At 38.7% G+C, this 20,813-nt stretch overlaps 1 protein-coding gene across 3 annotated transcripts in view; it reads left to right on the top strand.

The window, feature by feature from the left end:
• Positions 1 to 992: 992 nt before the first annotated feature.
• myo1ea (myosin IEa) overlaps positions 993 to 20,813 on the top strand; it is a 118,338-nt gene continuing 98,517 nt past the window's right edge. For all 3 annotated transcript variants that reach the window (XM_061882102.1, XM_061882095.1, XM_061882089.1), the window contains exon 1: positions 993 to 1,335. In XM_061882102.1, the coding sequence (XP_061738086.1) occupies positions 1,333 to 1,335 (3 nt within the window). In that variant the 5' untranslated portion in view covers positions 993 to 1,332. The remainder of the gene's footprint in view (positions 1,336 to 20,813) is intronic.

The following is a 20,813-nucleotide window of genomic DNA, read 5'->3' as shown; positions in this document are numbered from 1 at the left end:
TTTTTTAAATAACTATAAGGATGATTTTCAAGATGGGTGCCCTTTTTTTTGGCCCCCAAAATGTCTGTGCACATGCCTGTTTTTTGGGTTTGAAAAATGGAACCATGAGCGAGTATTGCATGAGATTTGGCTTTAATGGTTATTATGGTTGTGTGTATATATACACAACCATAATAATGGATATATATCCATCCATCCATTTTCTATCGCTTATTCCCTTTGGGGTCTCGGGGGACGCTGGTGCCTATCTCAGCTACAATCGGGCGGAAGGCGGGTACATCCTGGATAAGTCGCCACCTCATCGCAGGGCCAACATGGATAGACAGACAACATTCACACTCACATTCACATTCACAAACTCGGGCCAATTTAGTGTTGCCAATCAACCTATCCCCAGGTGCATGTCTTTGGAAGTTGGAGGAAGCCGGCGAACCCGGAGGGAACCCACGCAGTCACAGGGAGGACATACAATCTCCACACAGAAAGATCTCGAGCCCAGGATTGAACCCTGACTACTCAGGACCTTCGTATTGTGAGGCAGACGCAGTAACCCCTCTACCACCGTGCTGCCCACATATATATATATATATATATATATATATATATATATATATATATATATATATATATATATATTCACTACCATGAATTGGTTTAACGTGGACCCCGACTTAAACAAGTTGAAAAACTTATTCTGGTGTTACCATTTAGTGGTCAATTGTACGGAATATGTAGTGAACTGTGCAATCTACTAATAAAAGTATCAATCAATCAATCAATCAATCAATCAATCAATCAATATATATATATATATATATATATATATATATATATATATATATATATATATATATATATATATATATATATATATATATATATATATATGTATATATATGTGTGTGTGTGTGTGTGTGTGTGTGTGTGTGTGTGTGCGTGTATAAGAGCATCATGATGTACTGCTAAAATCGCATTATTGTGGCTTTCAAGTTGCGCGTGCGCGGTCAAAGTTTCGTACCTCATGAATATTTAATAGTCCCCCCCCTCGGCCTCCTCCGATTGGTCTTTGTGGCTCAGTTTCCTGTGTTTTGTTTTCAAGCCCAGTTTTGGGGACTCACTCCACAAGTCAGCTTGCCGCTGTCAGAGGACTCCAACGTGCGCTCACCATGGAAGGAGGTCACAGCTGAGGCGGCCGCATCTACGCGTTTCGGACACATCAGGAAATATCTTCAAAGTCAACTTGGATTTTTTTGTCCTCCAGCTTCTAGGTACTATTCTGAGAGGCTTACATATATTTGGACCGCGGAGAAGGAGACCACTGTTACTTTGAAAATGGTGAGTGATGTTTAACGTTACAAAACTACGGTAATGTTTAGGAATTATTTCCCTGTTCATTGTATGGCGTATGTAAAAAACACCAAGAGTTAAAAGTATCTATTTACTCCCGACTAGACTTGAAAGGCCCCTTTTATGATAGTTTATTGTAACGACTCTTAGGACCCCAGAGCTGTTTTTGACCTTTATGTGCCTGTCCAGAAACATTGGCAAGACACATCATTAGGTACACCTGCTTTATCTACATTGATAATAATGCTCAGGTTGATTGGCACCATCAAAGGCATGATACAACTACAGGATTATTATTTGGGTTGCAGATTTGTCGAGATGTTTATTATAGGTGACCTGTTATCTAGCTTTAGTATGATGCAGTGCATTGGCCGTTTTTAATACAGTTCAACAGTTACCAAATCTATCTAATGAGGTAGTCTCATACACATATAGTTCAACACATCAAGGACACATCCTTCTTTAAAACCGGTTATTCGTGCAACAAGAAGGAGGTGGCGTGTGTCAGGGAGAGTGTGTGTTTTCCTGTTCATCGCATGGAGACAGGTTTTTCCTGGTTACAGAATGGCATCCCTGCAGCAGACACACCTAGAGGTGGTGTGGCCTCTGTCAGCATTTTGTTTTGGTAACATGTCCTTCCATCCATCAGCTTCTTTGGCAAAATGTGGGCACCTAATGTTGGATAAAATGCAGTATATGTCAATAAGGGTGTACTCAAAAAGCCTCATCTGCAAAGCATGTTCTTTTAGAACTATACAGTATGTGCATACCTAGACTTGGAAACAGTGGCTTAATTACAAGAAACTAAAATAACTCTTAAAAGCACTGAAATGTAATAACAAACAATAGATTTATTACATACAAAGCAATAAAATATGATAACAAATACAATAGATTTAAATAAATATTAAAATTTTAATATAGTTACAAATAGACAGAAACATAATTAATTACAAGCTCTTTTGCAGTTAGTTGTTCATGTGTTTCACATGCAAATATGTTGCTTTGAAGCAACTTAAAAGAATCAGACTGCAACTTACTCACATACTGTAATATAACCAGTCAGGACCATTTGTGGTTAAACTTACAAAACAAAAGCTCCATAACAGTCTACAGAGACTTCCCCCTTAAACTGTAATGGAAAATATAGTATAGTTCAATTAGTTTAATTGAGAGGACTTTTTGAAATAGAATAGTGTAGCAGTGATATGACAGCAGACCGGACAACTTGATAATATTCATAAAGCTAAACCATTTAAGCATTTTTCAGGCCTTTGTGTGATAAGATGGGGAGTAAATATTAGCCATTCTAACCGAATAGCATTGCTCAGTAGTTTCCTCTATGCCAGATGCTGGATAGCACGTTGTATGACAGCAGATGGTTTGCATTATTTTCTCCAAGCAGACCGAGCCCCCACTCTCTGTTGGTCTCAAAAGCCGGGTGCTTCATTTTCGAAACCTCGTCGCTGTTGTTGCGAAGATTTTCTAAGGAATTTGAGCTCCCTCTTTGGAAAAGGACGAACACCCATTCAGCGGACCAGGGAAACTTGTTAGGCTTGTTGTTGCTGTGGTTTGACGACACACTCGTCAGTGCCATGATGTAGTCCTCGTTTTCACTGCTTAGCTGTCGTTGAGAGTTGTTAACCTACTGTGTGGAGCAATATGAGGGCTACAATAGTGTCCAATGTTGTCAAATGATCCTTTTTAAGATTGCGTAATGACTGAAATCACTATTACAAATGACTGCAGTGTCCAGTAGTTCACTTGTTTTGATATTGCAGGCTCCAAAACACTGTTCATCCTGCAAACAAACATGATTTTTTTGTCAGTTATCAGTTCAGTAACACGTTTCCTAACCCCTTAAATCAGGGCTATTCAACTGGCGGATCAGGGACCAAATTCTGCCCAGGAATGACCACAAACTCAGTTTGAAAAAACAGTCACATAAATTATCTTTCACTAGCTTTTTTGCAGTAGGTCCTTTGAAAACAGCAGATTCTCAGGAAAGTACAACATAAGAATAGTGAAGAGAGTAGTCCGTTCCCCAGGGCTTTAGTTTTCTTGAGTCTCCTGCAGCCCAAAACCGTTTAGTTGAATAGCCCTGCCTTAGATATATGTTTGGCTGTTTTAATGAACATTTTGATGCTGTAATTTTAGTAGTCAATCATTGTGGCCATGTTACAAAGCATATTTTCTTTATGTAGTTTGTCTTATCAATTTTCTTTAGAATTTCTGACACAGTACATTTGTCAAACAGAATCACATTAACAGAAACCAGTGCATACCTGTTTCAAAGACAGGCTGTACCGAGCTGTACTACTTCATACCGCAGGTACAAAACTACTGCTGGTGCAATGTTATCATAAAGACCCTGAAAATTCAAGGGGAACAATGACAGTGCATCTCAGAAAATAATCCTGGATCCTCACCTTTTATACGGTTTGCGGCAAGTGAAAAGGGATTTGTAATTATCCCAAAACCCAGTCAGGGCTGTAACTCGGATTTGAAAAACACAGACGTCAAAAATTGGTGCTTCAAGAGTAGGTCTGAAAGGCTGAAATCATGTGTATCCCAGCACCATATAAATATTACCGTGAGCAACAATGAATTTCCATGATAACAAAAGCTTTCAGTTGAGGTAGATCTAATTAACATCTTTGACAATCAGCATGACTTTGCAACAGTCCACTGTTTTTATTATTATCCTGAAGTTTTGCGTATTATACAATTTTACCATAATTGAAACATAAATTAAATAGCTTTCCATAGTTTCAACCATGACAGGGGATGGAACCCACAACCTTCTGTTTAGCAACTAAGTAATAGTGACATGGGCTACAAAAGGCTCCGGAAATTTGAGAGGGAAACAATGTTTCATATTATTATCAGTGACAGAGCATTACGTGCCCAGGAGTATGTTTTTGGTAAAATTATATATGAAGGGCATTGCATTCAATAATACACATTTGACATGTGCTGTGCATTACGAAAAACCGCACCTCAACCCCACGGATCGCGAAGAACTACGCATGGTTAAATTTAGGGCGGGCTTGATCTCTGTGAACAGAACCTGGCTAACATGACAACGGTATTTTCCCGACAGCGTTTCACATCAATTTAATTCAGATGAAACCAACATTGGTTACATCATTATAATTTAATGTTATGTTGACAGCACATTTCGGATCAGATGATGATTATAGTAAAAGTGGATGTCATTGTTTTACGTTGCTGGAGTTGTAGCCGGCAGTGCATGACCAATGATCGTATTTTGTGAGAATATGATCTGATGTCCTACAAAAAGTACATTTTGCGTCATTCATATCATCTTCTTTTTTGTCACTTGAAAAAATACAGAGGACACGAGTCATGACCTCAGTGTCCTCAATGGTAGTTATGGCTAAAGACCAGTCGTTCACCAAGTTGCATAGTATTAGCCATGGCACAATAGAAACTCCTTGATGTCTGTCAACTGCGACATAAATGGCAAAAAATCCTGTAAGGAAGGATGATTGATGACGCAACAGAAGGTGTGGGTGTGGTCCCATACCTTTTTGTGTCAGCTTTTGGTTTCTTAGTCATGACATCAGTGTGGTATTCCTGGTCATGATGTAACTCTTGACCAAGGAAATGGTCAGATAAGAAGTACCCTCCTGTTACGCACTCAGCTTCTATATTCTCAAAACAGTGTGCACTCCTCTCTCTGTGGTTGCGTGACTCTTTGTTTACATTTTCTGCCTTGTTTTGCGACTGACAGGCAGTCAGACCTTGAAGTAACTTGAATCTTTGATTTGTAAACTCTTGTCAGCATATTTCACTGTGGATAGAGTTGGCAACATCATAAAGGTAATCCGACAGTGTTGATACATTGGACTTCCTCCTCTTTAGACAATTATACTACAGCAAGTTGTTATGACCGTATTGTGATATGTGGACCTCACTGTCACCTACTGATTAGAATGACCAAAGATTTGAATCTCTGGAATATCTCTGTTTGAAGATTGTGTGAAGTTTGCATTTCCTTGTAATGCATGTGTGGGTTCTAGCCTTACATGCACCTCGTGATAGGCTTATTTCCAACACTAAATTAGCCCTAGTGTGTGAATGTGAGTGTGAATGGGTGTTTGTCTATCTGTGTTTGCCCTGACTTGTCCAGGGTGTACCCTGCTTTCTGCCTAAAGTGCAGCTTGGATAAGCTCCAGCTCCCCCGTGACACCAAGAGGGACAAGCGGTATAAAATAGATATATGAAATGGTCATGTTATCTCATGAATGATAGTAATTGGTAGCATGTCCAAGGCACATTTCATGTAAATAAGCATCAAGCTAGTGTATTTTTTTATAAGTGGACCTTTACTTCTTGCCTTGTTGGTATGGAAAATTGTAACATTAGCTAGATGCAGTCCGACTGCTTGTTTCCCGACCAAGCGCTTAAGCCGGTGCCACGTCTGCAACTGGACATAATGTGACGTCACCTGCAACAAAGGTATAGAAATATAGCACTGTTTGATTTTATGTGACTGCCTAAAAATGTACATGTTCAGTTCATTGGAGGGCAGCACGTTGAAAGAGGGGTTAGTTAGTGGTCATGCCTCGCAATAAGAAGGTCCTGGGTTTGAGATCTTTCTGTGTGCATGTTCTCCCCGTGACTGCGTTGGTTCCATCCGGGTACTCTAGCTTCCTCCCACCTCCAAAGACATGCACCAGGGTATTAGTTGATTGGCAACACTAAATTGGCCCTACTCTAGTGTGTGAATATGAGCTTGAATGGTTGTCTATCTGGGTTGGCCCCGCGATGAGTTGGTGCCTGTTTCAGGGTGTACCCTGCCTTCTGCCCGAGTGCAGCTGGGATAGGAGAGGGACAAGCAGTAGAAATGGATGGATAGATGGATATAATTTTATTGGAGACTAAGTTGTGCATAGGTGTGAATGTGAATGTGAATGCTTGTTTGTTTATACTGTATGTTCTCTGTGAGCCTATCCAAGCTGGTGTACTCCAGCTGGGATAGGCTCGAGTTGACCCATTAGACTAATGATGACAAGTGATACAGAAAATGGATTAATGGATATGTTATAGATAATTTCGTATAAACTTATATACCTCGGTAGTTAGCACTTCTGATTGCTCGGGGTTAGTTTAGTTCACAACACATGTGACATATGTGAATGCCTCTGCTCATATTGTGTGTCCGTCTGCATTGCTTTACTTTTATCACCCAAAAACACATATATGAAAGACTATGGACACAATGAGTCGTGATAAAGAAATTACATCATGACATTGCTACAGAGTAGTTACTGAACGTCCAAGGTGATTGATGCTTTTGACCTTCTTACAGCCCATTGGGTGCATATTTGTGTAGTATCTGGTAAATGCTATGATATGCACCTATGTTCAGTTCAGTTTCAGTTTATTTCGAACATGCATACAGTACAATTACAATGTAATGCATCACATATTTCCAGTTGTTTCTTTACAGCTCGTCCGAAAAGGAGTAGTAAGAAGCAGAACTTATTTAATCTTGCCCCTTCGTACACCATAGCAGTTTTATACTATTTGTTTGTTATCTGTTTGTAACAAAACAATAAATAAATAAATAAATAGATTATAAGTAAACAAATATTAAATACATAAATAAGCATTATCTATTTTTTTTAAATGTTCATGATGTTTATGATAATTCACTTGTAGTTTGAACAGTCTCTTCAACTGAATCATATTAGTGCTTTGTTTGATATCCTTGCTTAATCCATTCCATAATTTATTTCCACATAAGGATATGCCAAAGGTTTTAAGTGTTTTACGTGCATACAAATGTTTTAAATTAGATTTTCGTCTAAGGTTATTTTCCCCCTCTTTTGTTGAGAAGAATTGTTGTACATTATTGGGTATTGTTTGTTTTGTACATCATTTTAGCTATTTGCTAATGGACCAAGTTGTTGAATTTCAATATTTTTGATTCAATAAATAATGGGCTGTGTATGTTCTTTATATTCAACATTATGTATTATTCAAATTTTTAACATCGTTAGTGAATGAAGCGCATATTTGGAGTTGTTTCCTCGAATTTCTTTTTTTGTGTCAAAACGTGGACTTTGGGGTTTGGATTGTTTTTCCGAGGCAAAGAAAAGTGGGCACGAGCAAGACGTGAGTGTACGTACTAGAGATGCGCGGATAGGCAATTATATCATCTGCAACCGCATCACTAAAGTCGTCATCCACCCGCCATCCACCCGAACCAACATTTTATCAAAACCACAACCGCCCGCCACCCGCCCGTTAATATATATAAGGGGTCGGCAATCTTTACCACTCAAAGAGCTATTTTGACCCGTTTCACAGAGTTAAGAAGCCAATGGGAGCCGCAACCATTCTCGCGAATACTTGCTGGTGCTCATCCAGATAACGAGAATAAGGGTGTGCTATGAAACCATTGCCTTTGACGCCTTCTACAACATGTACAAACTGCTTACCAGTCCAGCATCATGTTGTATGTGACTTCCGCAGATACACGTACACGACTGCAAAGCATACTGGGTGACACAGAGTACACTGATGGTTGTGATATAAACAACTTTAACACTCTTACTAATATGCACCACACTGTGAAGCCACACCAAACAAGAATGACAAACAGATTTCGTGAGAAGATCCTCACAGTAACACAACATAAACGCAACACAACAAATACCCAGAATCTTTTGCATCCAAGACTCTTCCTGACTATATTATACACCCCGCTAGCACCAAACCCCACCCACCTTACCGACGCACGGGGGGACGGTTGGTGCTAGCGGGGTGTATAATATAGTCAGGAAAAGTCATGGATGCAAAGGATTCTGGGTATTTGTTGTGTTGCGTTTATGTTGTGTTACTGTGAGGATGCTTTCCCGAAATGAGTTTGTCATTCTTGTTTGGTTTGGCTTCACAGTGTTGCGCATATTAGTAAGAGTGGTAAAGTTGTTTATATCACAACCATCAGTGTACTCTGTGTCACCCAGTATGCCTTGCAGTCGTGTACGTGTTTCTGCAGAAGCCACATATAACATGTTGCTGGACTGGCAAGCTGTTTGTACATGTTGTTGAAAGCGTTCAAGGCAATGGCTTTATAGCACGCACTTATTCTTGTTAACAGGATAAGCGAGAATATTTGCAGCTCCCATTGTCTACTTTACTTTGTGACACGGGTCAAAATGGGTCTTTGAGTGGTAAAGGTTGCAGATCCCTGAACTATGTATTTTAAATATTTCCGAATAGTTCAACCGCCACCCGCCCGAATCTATTTAAAACAATTTTTTCGTCATGAGACCAGCCCGACCCGCGGTTTCTTCGCGGACTCCGCGGATGAGACCGCAAACTGCGCATCTCTAGTAAGTACATATTTTTTTTAATACTATAACAAAAAAAGGCAAACAAAAGGCGCTCACAATGGCGGAGAACAAACTTGACTAGAAACCAAAACTAGCACTATGGCATGACTATAGACAAAAAAACAAAACTCAACAACTGTGACATAAAAAAAAAAAAACTTACGTGGCATGAGCAGGAGGGAAACTATTGGCAGATTGGTTAGCAGGCATGGCATGGCATGGCATGAAGGGAGTAGGGGTAAAGTCGCCAGGCTGACTTCCTGGCAACTTCCGGTTTAAATAATAGACATGATAATTTCAAACAGGTGTGAGACATGAGGACAGGGGCGTGACATGAGGACAAGGTGAAAACTAATGAGTTGGCATGGTAACAAAGCAAACAAGGAAGTGCAGGAACAGGAACTGAATGTCCAAAAAACAAAACCGAACATGACCAAAACAAAACATGATCCCATAGACGTGACAGTTTGTTCTCCTATCTTCATGTATTGCTTCCTGTTGGCTAAGTAGCTTCCTACCGAGACCAACTCTCTGATACGATACCGTTCTAATTTGTCTATTAAGATATTAGGATTGATTGTGTCAAATGCTTTTGTTAAATCCATAAACACTGCAGCAGCACATCTTTTGTGAGCTATTGCATTGGTGATCTTTTCCGTTATTTTGATTAATGCCATCGATGTTGAAATGTTGTCTCTTTGTATGTATTGGTTGTCTGTGAGTGTTTGTATCATTTTTATTTATGACTTTGTCCAATCTGTTCTTAACAGTTTTTCAATTTTTTTTGAAAATTGTGGATGTAGAGAAACAGTTCTGTGGTTTGTAATGTGGTGTTTTGTCTCCAGTCTTATACATTGGTATGACCTTTTTCACTTTTGCTATTTTCATTGTGTCTGGGAATTGGAAATGGTAGGTTGCCGATATATGTGAAAGTAAACCAAAGAGTTTTATTAGGTCTTTAAAAAATTATGCGATTTTGTTATTTTTATAGCCAGACCTGTGTGTTTATTTCAGTATCTGATGGTTTCGGCCACACAGGTCTGGCTGAAAGAATAACAAAATCGGACATACTGTAGGTTCTGAAATCTCTTCAAGAACCTTTTTTTTTATCGTTTCCATATCAATTTCGTTACAATCATTTAAGGTCTTGGATCAACTTTATTTTTTTAACAATATTGATTCTTTCCTTTTTTGTCATACTTTCGAGGAACGTTGATTCTGGATTTCTGTTTATAGCGTCATTGGAGTCCTCTACTGACTCGGGATCTGGAATCTTTTCTTCCAGATTTGGTCCAACGTTCACAAAGTACTTATTAAAATTTTCAACTACCTTGTTCACATTGTCATTTTTTACATTTTCATCTAAGAAGTATTTAGGATAAACTTTCTTAGGCCCATTTTTTATAATGCTATTTAGGATTCCCCATGTTGCTCTTTTATTGTTTTTGTTCTTGTGTAATAATTGACTACACCATCCAATTGCAATGTTGTCTAATTATTTTGACTGTTTTATTTGTTGACATCTACAGTACAGCACTACTGTACTGTAGTGATGTACTGTCCTGTGACTAACTGTTGGCTAGTGCAGGGTGCACCCCACCTCTTACCCAAAGTCTGGGAAGCTGGGTTAGGCTCTGTCTTTCTGATCCTTCTACTGACACTGCAGTCACATCAGCAGATATTTGATTTGTTTCTGTATATAAGACCTAATTTGAATCCAATTTTCAAACTGGGCCACATGAGAGAAAACAACCCTCATAGTACTTATCCAGCCTTAATTTAGCTCCTCGTGAATTATGTTTGGCATCAACGTTAACATCAACATTTAAAAACACTTGAGGACATTTAGTCCAGTAGTCTTTAGCTCATCTGTTAACAGCTAAACATTTCCAACTTAAATCCAAAGGCCCTTTACTTAGCTGAGATCTGATACAACAATAACATTATTAGACCGTCACTACAAAGATCCACTGTTGCTGTTGTGTCTCAGGCAAAACATTTCACTAGATCATGCTGCTGTAACTACAGCAGATTGTCAGCTTGCGTGTCTCCAATGAATTCTACTACAAGTCAGCAGGTGGCAATAGTCACTATTGTTGTCAATTTTGACAGCAGTTTTTAACTTAGTTTAATTTGTTTTTTTGGCAAATGTATTTACATTTAGTCAAACTTTAGTCATCTTTTAGTCGAGTTTTAGTTGACTTAATATCACAGCATTTCAGTCAACTAATATTACAGTACATTTTGGTGACTTAAATACAAAGTAAAATAGATAGTGCATCTGTAAAGTTTCCTTGAAATTACCTTTATTCAGGCTATCTGCAAAACATTTATTTAACACAAAAGTAGCATGAACTTGTGGACAGAATTATTACTTTTCTGTAGTGACACAAAGCGCTTTACATAGTGAAGCCCATTATCTAAGTTACATTTGAACCAGTGTGGGTGGCACTGGGATCAGGTGGATAAAGTATCTAGCCCAAGGACACAACTGCAGTGACTAGCATGGAAGCAGGGATCAAACCGGGAACACTCAAGTTGATGGCACGGCCGCGTTTCCAACCGAGCGACGTATGCGGCTAATGAGCTGTGGTTGGATATATTCTGAACCTGACCCACCCATCTACAAGACATAATTGAATATAAGTGGATGTCTTTTCTGTCAAAATGTTTGTTTCGTTTTTATTCGTAGACTAAAGTGTTGGTTGAATTTTTCACCCTCTCAGTCAACATGCGTTTTTTTTTATTAGTTCCCATCATTTTTAATCAGGGAAAAATTGGTAGTTGACGACAACTAAGACAATATTTATTAGTCAAAAAAATTAACACTGGTCAGTTTGTGTGAGTCATAGGACTCTTACAAACCCCGTTTCCATATGAGATGGGAAATTGTGTTGGATGTAAATATAAACGGAATACAGGGATTTAAAATCCTTTTCAACCCATATTCAGTTGAATATGGTACAAAGACAACATATTTGATGGTCAAACTGATAAATATTTTTTGTGTGCAAATAATCATTAACTTTAGAATATGATGCCAGCAACACGTGACAAAAAAGTTGGGAAAGGTGGCAATAAATACTGATAAAGTTGAGAAATGCTCATCAAACACTTATTTGAAACATCCCACAGGTGTGCAGGCTAATTGGGAACAGGTGGTGCCATGATTGGGTATAAAAACAGCTTCCCAAAAAATGCTCAGTCTTTCACAAGAAAGGATGGGGCGAGGTACACCCCTTTGTCCACAACTGCGTGAGCAAATAGTCAAAACAGTTTAAGAACAAAGTTTCTCAAAGTGCAATTACAAGAAATTTAGGCATTTCAACATCTACGGTCCATAGTATCATCAAAAGGTTCAGAAAATCTGGAGAAATCACTGCACGTAAGCGGCATGGCCGTAAACCAACATTGAATGACCGTGACCTTTGATCCCTCAGACGGCAGTGTTTCAAAAACCGACATCAATCTCTAAAGGATATCACCACATGGGCTCAGGAACACTTCAGAAAACCACTGTCACTAAATACAGTTCGTCGCTACATCTTTAAGTGCAAGTTAAAGCTCTACGATGCAAAGCGAAAGCCATTTATCAACTACATCCAGAAACGCCGCCTGCTTCTCTGGGCCCGAGATCATCTAAGATGGACTGATTCAAAGTGGAAAAGTGTTCTGTGGTCTGACGAGTCCACATTTCAAATTGCTTTTGGAAATATTGGACATGGTGTCATCCGGACAAAGGGGAAGTGAACCATCCAGACTGTTATTGACGCAAAGTTCAAAAGCCAGCATATGTGATGGTATGGGGGTGCATTAGTGGCCAAGACATGGGTAACTTACACATCTGTGAAGGCACTATTAACGCTGAAAGGTACATAAAGGTTTTGGAACAACGTATGCTGCCATCTAAGCGCCGTCTTTTTCATGGACGCCCCTGCTTATTTCAGCAAGACAATGCCAAGCCACATTCAGCACGCGTTACCAAAGCGTGGCTTCATAAAAAAAGAGCGCGGGCACTTTCCTGGCCTGCCTGCAGTCCATACCTGTCTCCCATCGAAAATATGTGGCGCATTATGAAGCGTAAAATACCACAGCGGAGACCCCGGACTGTTGAACGACTGAAGCTCTACATAAAACAATAATGGGAAATAATTCCACTTTCAAAGCTTCAACAATTAGATTCCTCAGTTCCCAAACGTTTATTGAGTGTTGTTAAAAGAAAAGGTGATGTAACACAGCGGTGAACATGCCCTTTCCCAACTACTTTGGCACGTGTTGCATCCATGAAATTCTAAGTTAAATTATTATTTGCAAAAAAAAAAAAGTTTATGGGTTTGAACATCAAATATCTTGTCTTTGTAGTGCATTCAATTGAATATGGGTTGAAAAATATTTGCGAATCATTGTATTCCGTTTATAGTTACATCTAACACAATTTCCCAACTCATATGGAAACGGGGTATGTACAATCGGGGATTCATCTAAAAGTTATATTGGCCAATGTTAATACTGATATGATCACATGTATTAACTGCACATTTTTCAATGTATTCATAATGATTGCTCTTTACAGTTTGACAATATCAGCACAATATTTAAGATTGTTACTTATTCTCTTTTATTACAAATACTTGTCTGAGAAAACAAAGTAAATAGTACACAATAACTAAACAAGATAAAAAATTACTATCAAACATTTAAATCAATTTTGCCTTAAAAAGTCCTCCTGTGTCCAAGGAATTAATCCCCGAATGTGTAAACATGAACAAAAACATGATTTTCAGAAAATAACGATATGGACCATAAGTATAGCGATCATATACCATCAATCAATCAATACAAATTCAGCCCTTCATCACAAATATCTCAAAGGGCTGCACAAGCCACAACACCATCCTTAGCTCAGATCCACATCAGGCCAAGAAATAACTCAACCCTACTAAATTACTAATATTACCTTTGGTGTGAACAACACCAATTTATACAAAACCCAAACAAGTGAAGTTGGCACGTTGTGTAATTCGTAAATAAAAACAGAATACAGTGATTTGCAAATCCTTTTCAACTTATATTCAATAGAATAGACTGATGTAGATATGATGTAGATACTAGGACTGTAGATGGTAAAATCCCTGAATTCCTTGCGATACTGGTTGAGAAATGTAGTTCTTAAACAACTTGCTTGCGCATTTGTTCACAAAGTGGTGACCCTCACCCCATCCCTGTTTGTGAATGACTGAGCATTTCATGGAAGCTGCTTTTATACCCAATCAGGGCACCCACCTGTTCCCAATTAGCCTGTTCACCTGTGGGATTCTTCAAATAAGTGTTTAATTAGCATTCCTCAACTTTTTAAGTCTTTTTTGCAACTTGTGCCAGCTTTTTTGAAACATATTGCAGGCATCAAATTTCAAATCAGCTAATATTTGGAAAAAGTAACAATGTTTTTCAGTTCAAACTTTAAGTATCTTGTCTTTGCAGTCTATTTAATTTAATATAGATTAAAAATGATTTGCAAATCATTGTATTCTGTTTTTACCTATGATTTACACAACGTGCCAACTTCACTGGTTTTGGGTTTTGTAGATCGATCAGCCCTCTTACGTGTAGAGAGTACTTTTTGCTCTTGTCGATGCTGACACACCAACCGTTATAGCTGTTATGTTATCGGCCTGGGCTGATAACACATTTTGCTGCACAATGGATTGATGATCTACAAATAATTGCAGATAATCCAATTTATTGGCAAAATTATTTTGAAACCAAATTAACCACTGATTAAATAATAATACATACACATATTGCAAGTATAACTTTTCAAATACAATAAACGTGTATTTCTTGTATATTTTAACATTGGAATTGGAATATAAACTTTTAATTATCCATGTTAAGTAAAACATGATAAAAATAAAATATACTGTGAGCAAACTTTTGTACGTGTGCTCATAAAGTACTTATACCCACATTAAAATCCTTTAACCAAGTTGTATATTTGTAATGCCTAAAATAAATACACAATATACTTTCTTGGCAGAGGAAATATTAAAAAATATTCTGGCTTTTTAACAGCCACATTATTTTTGTTTTTTGTGTTTGAATATATTTATCTCCTTCTGTTTTCATTTGTAAACAGAATGTTTTTGTAATAAATGCGATCATTTGTTTCAATTACAGTTTATGTGACGTCGTGTGAGTTCATTTCCTGTTAAAGGGGAACTGCACTTATTTTTGGAATTTTGCCTATCGTTCACAATCTTCATGACGGATGTATTTTTTCTTTAAAGCATTCTAAATGAATGCAAACAAAAGTGTGCTTGCAATGGAGCCTATAGGAGCCGCTTTATTCTGCCTATAAAGTCCTTAAAAAAATCCAAACACCTCCAATAAAGTTTTGTTTACATGATGTAAGTATATATGTAATATAGTAACGGGCACATTTAAAATAAAATTTTATATTTACGTATTTTGGTCATTTTAAGCAAATGCGGCACATCGATTTCAAAACACATCACATTTGCTTTTTTCCCCACTCCATCACTGATTACTGGTCACTGCAGACTTCACGAGAGCCAACAAACATAATAAAATATCGCTTATTGTGCAAAGTCTGCTTTAATTAGGAGGCCGACAGCTAGGATGTTCATATATTCCCATTTAGATGAAGAATGACTCGTATGACCCTTCTATTCCTCTGCATTTCTCTTCTGTTGTCCATCAGTTTGAGCCGGTGTCCTTTTCTTTTTTAAATGACACAGTTAGTCATATGAAGCCCTCTGGTTCTCCTGCAGATGCCCTCCCACCTCGCCTGTTTAAGGAGGTATTTGCTACGATTGAATCAAGTGTCCTTAACATTATCAATAGTAGCCTCTCTTCTGGAATACTTCCAGTAGAGTTTAAACATGCAGTGGTACGACCTCTACTTAAAAAAACAAGCCTCGACCCCTCTCTCCTCTCTAACCTTGGACCTATCTCTAATCTTCCATACATTTCCACAATATTAGAGAAGGTTGTCTACAGTCAGTTGTTGCCCTTCTTAGAGGATAATGGTATCACTGAGCTGTTCCAGTCCGGTTTTAAAGCCCTCCACAGCACAGAGTCAGCGCTTCTAAAAGTTTTTAACGATATCCTCCTGTCAACTGATTCTGGCAAATATATCGTCCTGGTGCTTTTAGATCTGTCTGCTGCGTTCGACACCGTCGACCATGCCACCTTAATCTCTCGTCTTGAGAACTGTGTGGGTATTAAGGGCGCCGCCCTCAACTGGTTCCAGTCGTATCTAGCCGACAGGAGTTTTTGTGTAAAAATAGACAGTTTTATGTCTTCCACAGCTCCTCTACCACACGGGGTCCCCCAGGGCTCAATCCTTGCCCCAATCTTATTTGCGCTTTACTTTCTCCCCCTTGGTTCTATTTTTAGGAAGTATGGTTTTGCATTTAATTTTTATGCCGATGATTGCCAGATCTGTTTTCCCATGGCACAAAATAACGCAGTTCAACGTCTCATTGACTGCCTGCACGACATCAAAGCCTGGCTTTCAGCTAACTTCCTGAATCTAAATGAAGACAAAACAGAAGTTATGTTGTTCGCTCCAAGTCGCTCTCCCTCCCCCAACGTTGACTTCGGCACTCTGACCCCGTATCTCAGCGACTCTGTCACAAACTTGGGGGTAAAGTTCGACTCAGATTTTAAATTCGAAAAAGAAATCAACAGCGTCGTTCAAAAAAGCTTTTATCAATTACGCCAAATAGCGAAAGTGAAACCGCTTCTGTCAGGACATGACCTCGAGAAATTAATTCATGCCTTTATCTCGAATCGTTTAGACTACTTCATTGCCCTGTATGTAGGCATTAGCCAGGCCTCCCTCGCCCGCCTGCAGCTCGTGCAGAACTCTGCTGCTCGTCTGCTAACACAGACCCGCAGACGTGAGCACATCACTCCTATATTAGCGTCCCTTCACTGGCTTCCTGTGCGTTATCGAATCAATTTTAAACTCCTTCTATTTGCTTTTAACTGTCTAAACAACCTCGCGCCAACATATCTCTCCGACCTCCTTCAGCCTTACTGCCCCACTCGATCCCTAAGATCAGCCGATCAGCTGCTACTGACGGTCCCTGACACAAGGCTGAAGCTTAGAGGTGACAGAGCTTTCGCTGCTGCTGCTCCCAAGCTCTGGAACGACCTACCTCTGAGTGTTAGACAAGCCTCCTCTCTTCCTGTTTTAAATCTCTCTTAAAAACATACTTTTAGTCCTTGGCTTTTAACACTAAGTGACATCCATCCTCCAATGGCGCCCCATTATACACCTGCTGTGAACCTGTTTTTATGTTTTATTTATTTATTTTTTATCATGTTCTGTTTGTGTTGTGTTGTTTGCTTGGTCCTCGTATTATCTTTTAACCTGTCCATTGTACAGCACTTTGGCTACCCCGTGGTAAATTTTAAATGTGTTTTTTGAATAAAGTTGATTTGATTTGATTTGATAATCCTCCCATAGAAAAGGGGGGTGGGGTTTGAACAAAGAATCTTTTCGTGTTGTTCTCGCCATTTCCAGTTCAAAATTAGCTGTCCAAAGTGTACCAACTTTTAGGAATTTGTCCTCATTCTTCTACTTTCCAGGTGAGAGGTATGATTTAAGCTTGACGAGCAAGGAAACGAGGAAGCAGCTTACCACTCAATGATGTCAACATAAACCATGTGTACATGGCCAAATATAATTTAATTTGATCACCCTTCGGATTAGAACGTTAATGTGTACATCGACCCTGAAAAAAATGTTCTGATAATGACATTTGCATGCGTGACACCTTAAGTCGGAATATTTTACCTTGATATGCGCAGGTCAATTGACTTATCGATTATCGGCCCAGGCCTATTTTATAGTATCCCCTCTCTAGACTCTTATTAATCTACTTGTTCATTTCCTGTCAATAACTGCTTACTTTTTTTTCCTGTAAAGTAGTTCCATCTACACGTCTCAAATTTTATGCACTTATTTTTCTGTTGTGTCAAGATAATTTAGCAGTTAAGAGGAAGTATGAAGGAAGGCAAGATTGTTATAGAAAAATCTCTGTCATGCCTCCATGGTTTGATTTCACGTTTTTGGGACTTATGTGGATTCAAAATACACAAAAAAGGCTTCAATTGCATAATAGTTCCCCTTTAAATAAATATTAAGTGCTTATTACATATTCAATGGTGATCATGATGGGAAACAAGCATAAATAACTTTAGACTGAACTCAAAAAGGAACAATATCTGAGTCATAAAAGCTTGTCAGGTGTTTTTGTCCTGTGGAACATTTATTAGTCACTCATAAAATCATGCCAACAGCTCATTTTTGAATGAATACTGTCCCACTAGAAACTATTATACATTTTCCAGATTTGATGCTGCGCCTGAAGCTTCTCAATGTCATAACACATTTTTATCTCATATATGGGATTGCATTCTTACTGTTTTGTTCTCTATTTTTGTTCATGAATAACTATAATTCACTATAGTTCAGTTAGGTAGTGACACGTTTTTTTCCATTTTGATTTCTAATGATATTGTTATTTTTTTTGTAAGTGAAATAGACGAGGTAGTTAAAAAAGTACAATTTGTGCTGTAACTGGCACAGTTTTACTCATCTATGACCTTTTCATCTGAGTGAAAGAATTGAACAGTGGGTCAGTAAAAGTTCATAAAACTGCCATTCATTATATGAACAGTACATCTTCCAAACTAGCCCTGTGGGATATGGACAAAAATAAATATTTGTAATATCTGAAATGTATGTACACACACGCATATATATATATATATATATATATATATATATATATATATATATATATATATATATATATATGTATATATATATATATATATGTATATATATATGTATATATATATATATATGTATATATATATATATATATATATATATATATATATGTGTATATATATATACAAGAGTTGTCGATGGCGGCGCCCGGACGGGCTGCGCACTCGAGGAGCTCCTGCTAAAGATGGAACATTTGGCAGAAATACCGGACAATTCCACAAACTTAATGGCTGGCTCACATCGTGGTCACTCCGTGATCACGTACGACCGCCAGACACTTCTGGATGTGGACACATCGGGCCGTTTTGGACCGATAGACACTTGCGTGCTAGACTTGCTAACTAGCACGGGAATACATCGGCGGCTACATCCAGCGGCCTGTGAAGCAGGGGAGTCTAGTAGCAGCGGGGGCCGTCTACGGAGCAGACGCCAGCGGTGTGATCGGAAACGCGGATGCCGAGCGGGGCTAAAAACAAAGCAGAAGGCTAATCCCCACAGAACACCACTTTCCTCCATCCCGAAGACGGATTTAGATGGAAAATGCGAGACTACTGGTCTGGGTAAGGAGTCAGTTAAATTAGAACAAGTTTTTTCTGCTTTGAGTGTTTCAGAGTTGGACATGTGTTCTACTGAGGTGGCTAACTATGATGCGTGCAGTTTATCAAAGCAACAAACAAACAATCGGAAAATCCCCGTTACTGAGGTGGCTAACCATGATGCGTGCAGTTTATCAAAACAACAATCAAACAATCGGAAAATTCCTGTCGTATCAATTCCTAGATATGGTCGTAACTATACTAAATGCACTGGGCATAATAAACACAACATTATTAATATTGCTACTACGGATAATTTGATCAAAAACTCCCTAAAACAGCCCACTACCTATAATATAGGTTTTTTAAACATAAGATCATTGTCTCCTAAAACGTTGTTAGTTAATGATATTATCAGAGACAACAATCTTAACGTCATCGGTCTCAGCGAAACCTGGCTTAAACCAAACGACTTTTTTGCGCTAAATGAGGCATGTCCTCCTAACTTTACACATGCGCATATTGCCCGTCCGCTCAAAAGGGGTGGGGGGGTTGTACTAATATACAACGAAAACTTTAACCTTAGTCCTAACATAAATAATAAATATAAATCGTTTGAGGTGCTTACTATGAGGTCTGTCACACCGCTGCCTCTACACCTGGCTGTTATCTACCGCCCCCCAGGGCCCTATTCGGACTTTATTAATGAATTCTCAGAGTTCGTTGCTGATCTAGTGACACACGCCGATAATATAATCATAATGGGGGACTTTAATATCCATATGAATACCCCATCGGACCCACCGTGCGTAGCGCTCCAGACTGTAATTGATAGCTGTGGTCTCACACAAATAATAAATGAACCCACGCATCGCAACGGTAATACGATAGACCTAGTGCTTGTCAGGGGCATCAACGTTTCCAAAGTTACGATACTCCCGTATACTAAAGTATTGTCTGATCATTACCTTATAAAATTCGAGGTTCAGACGCATGTTCGTCAAACTAATAATAATAATAACTGCTATAGCAGCCGCAACATTAATACAGCCACAACGACAACTCTTGCTGACCTACTGCCCTCGGTAATGGCACCATTCCCAAAGTATGTGGGCTCTATTGATAACCTCACTAACAACTTTAATGACGCCCTGCGCGAAACCATTGATAACATAGCACCGCTAAAGTTAAAAAAGGCTCCAAAAAAGCGCACCCCGTGGTTTACAGAAGACACTAGAGCTCAGAAATTATTATGTAGAAAGCTGGAACGCAAATGGCGCACGACTAAACTTGAGGTGCACCATCAAGCATGGAGTGATGGTTTAATAACTTATAAACGCATGCTTACCTTAGCTAAAGCTAAATATTACTCAAATCTCATCCACCGTAATAAAAACGATCCTAAATTTTTGTTTAGTACGGTAGCATCGCTAACCCAACAAGGGACTCCTTCCAGTAGCTCCACCCACTCAGCTGATGACTTTATGCAATTCTTTAGTAAGAAAATTGAAGTCATTAGAAAGGAGATTAAAGACAATGCGTCCCAGCTACAACGGGGTTCTATTAACACTGACACGATTGTATATACGGCGGATACTGCCCTCCAAAATACTTTCTCTCGTTTTGAGGAAATAACATTAAGGGAATTGTTACAACGTGTAAATGGAATAAAACAGACAACATGTTTACTTGACCCTCTTCCTGGGAAACTGATCAAGGAGCTCTTTGTAT

Source organism: Nerophis ophidion, linkage group LG02 (genome assembly GCF_033978795.1).
Source record: "Nerophis ophidion isolate RoL-2023_Sa linkage group LG02, RoL_Noph_v1.0, whole genome shotgun sequence".
In the NCBI taxonomy this organism is placed as follows: Eukaryota; Metazoa; Chordata; class Actinopteri; order Syngnathiformes; family Syngnathidae; genus Nerophis; species Nerophis ophidion.
Note: the sequence above shows the minus strand (reverse complement) of the source record. Positions and strands in the feature narration are given on the sequence as shown.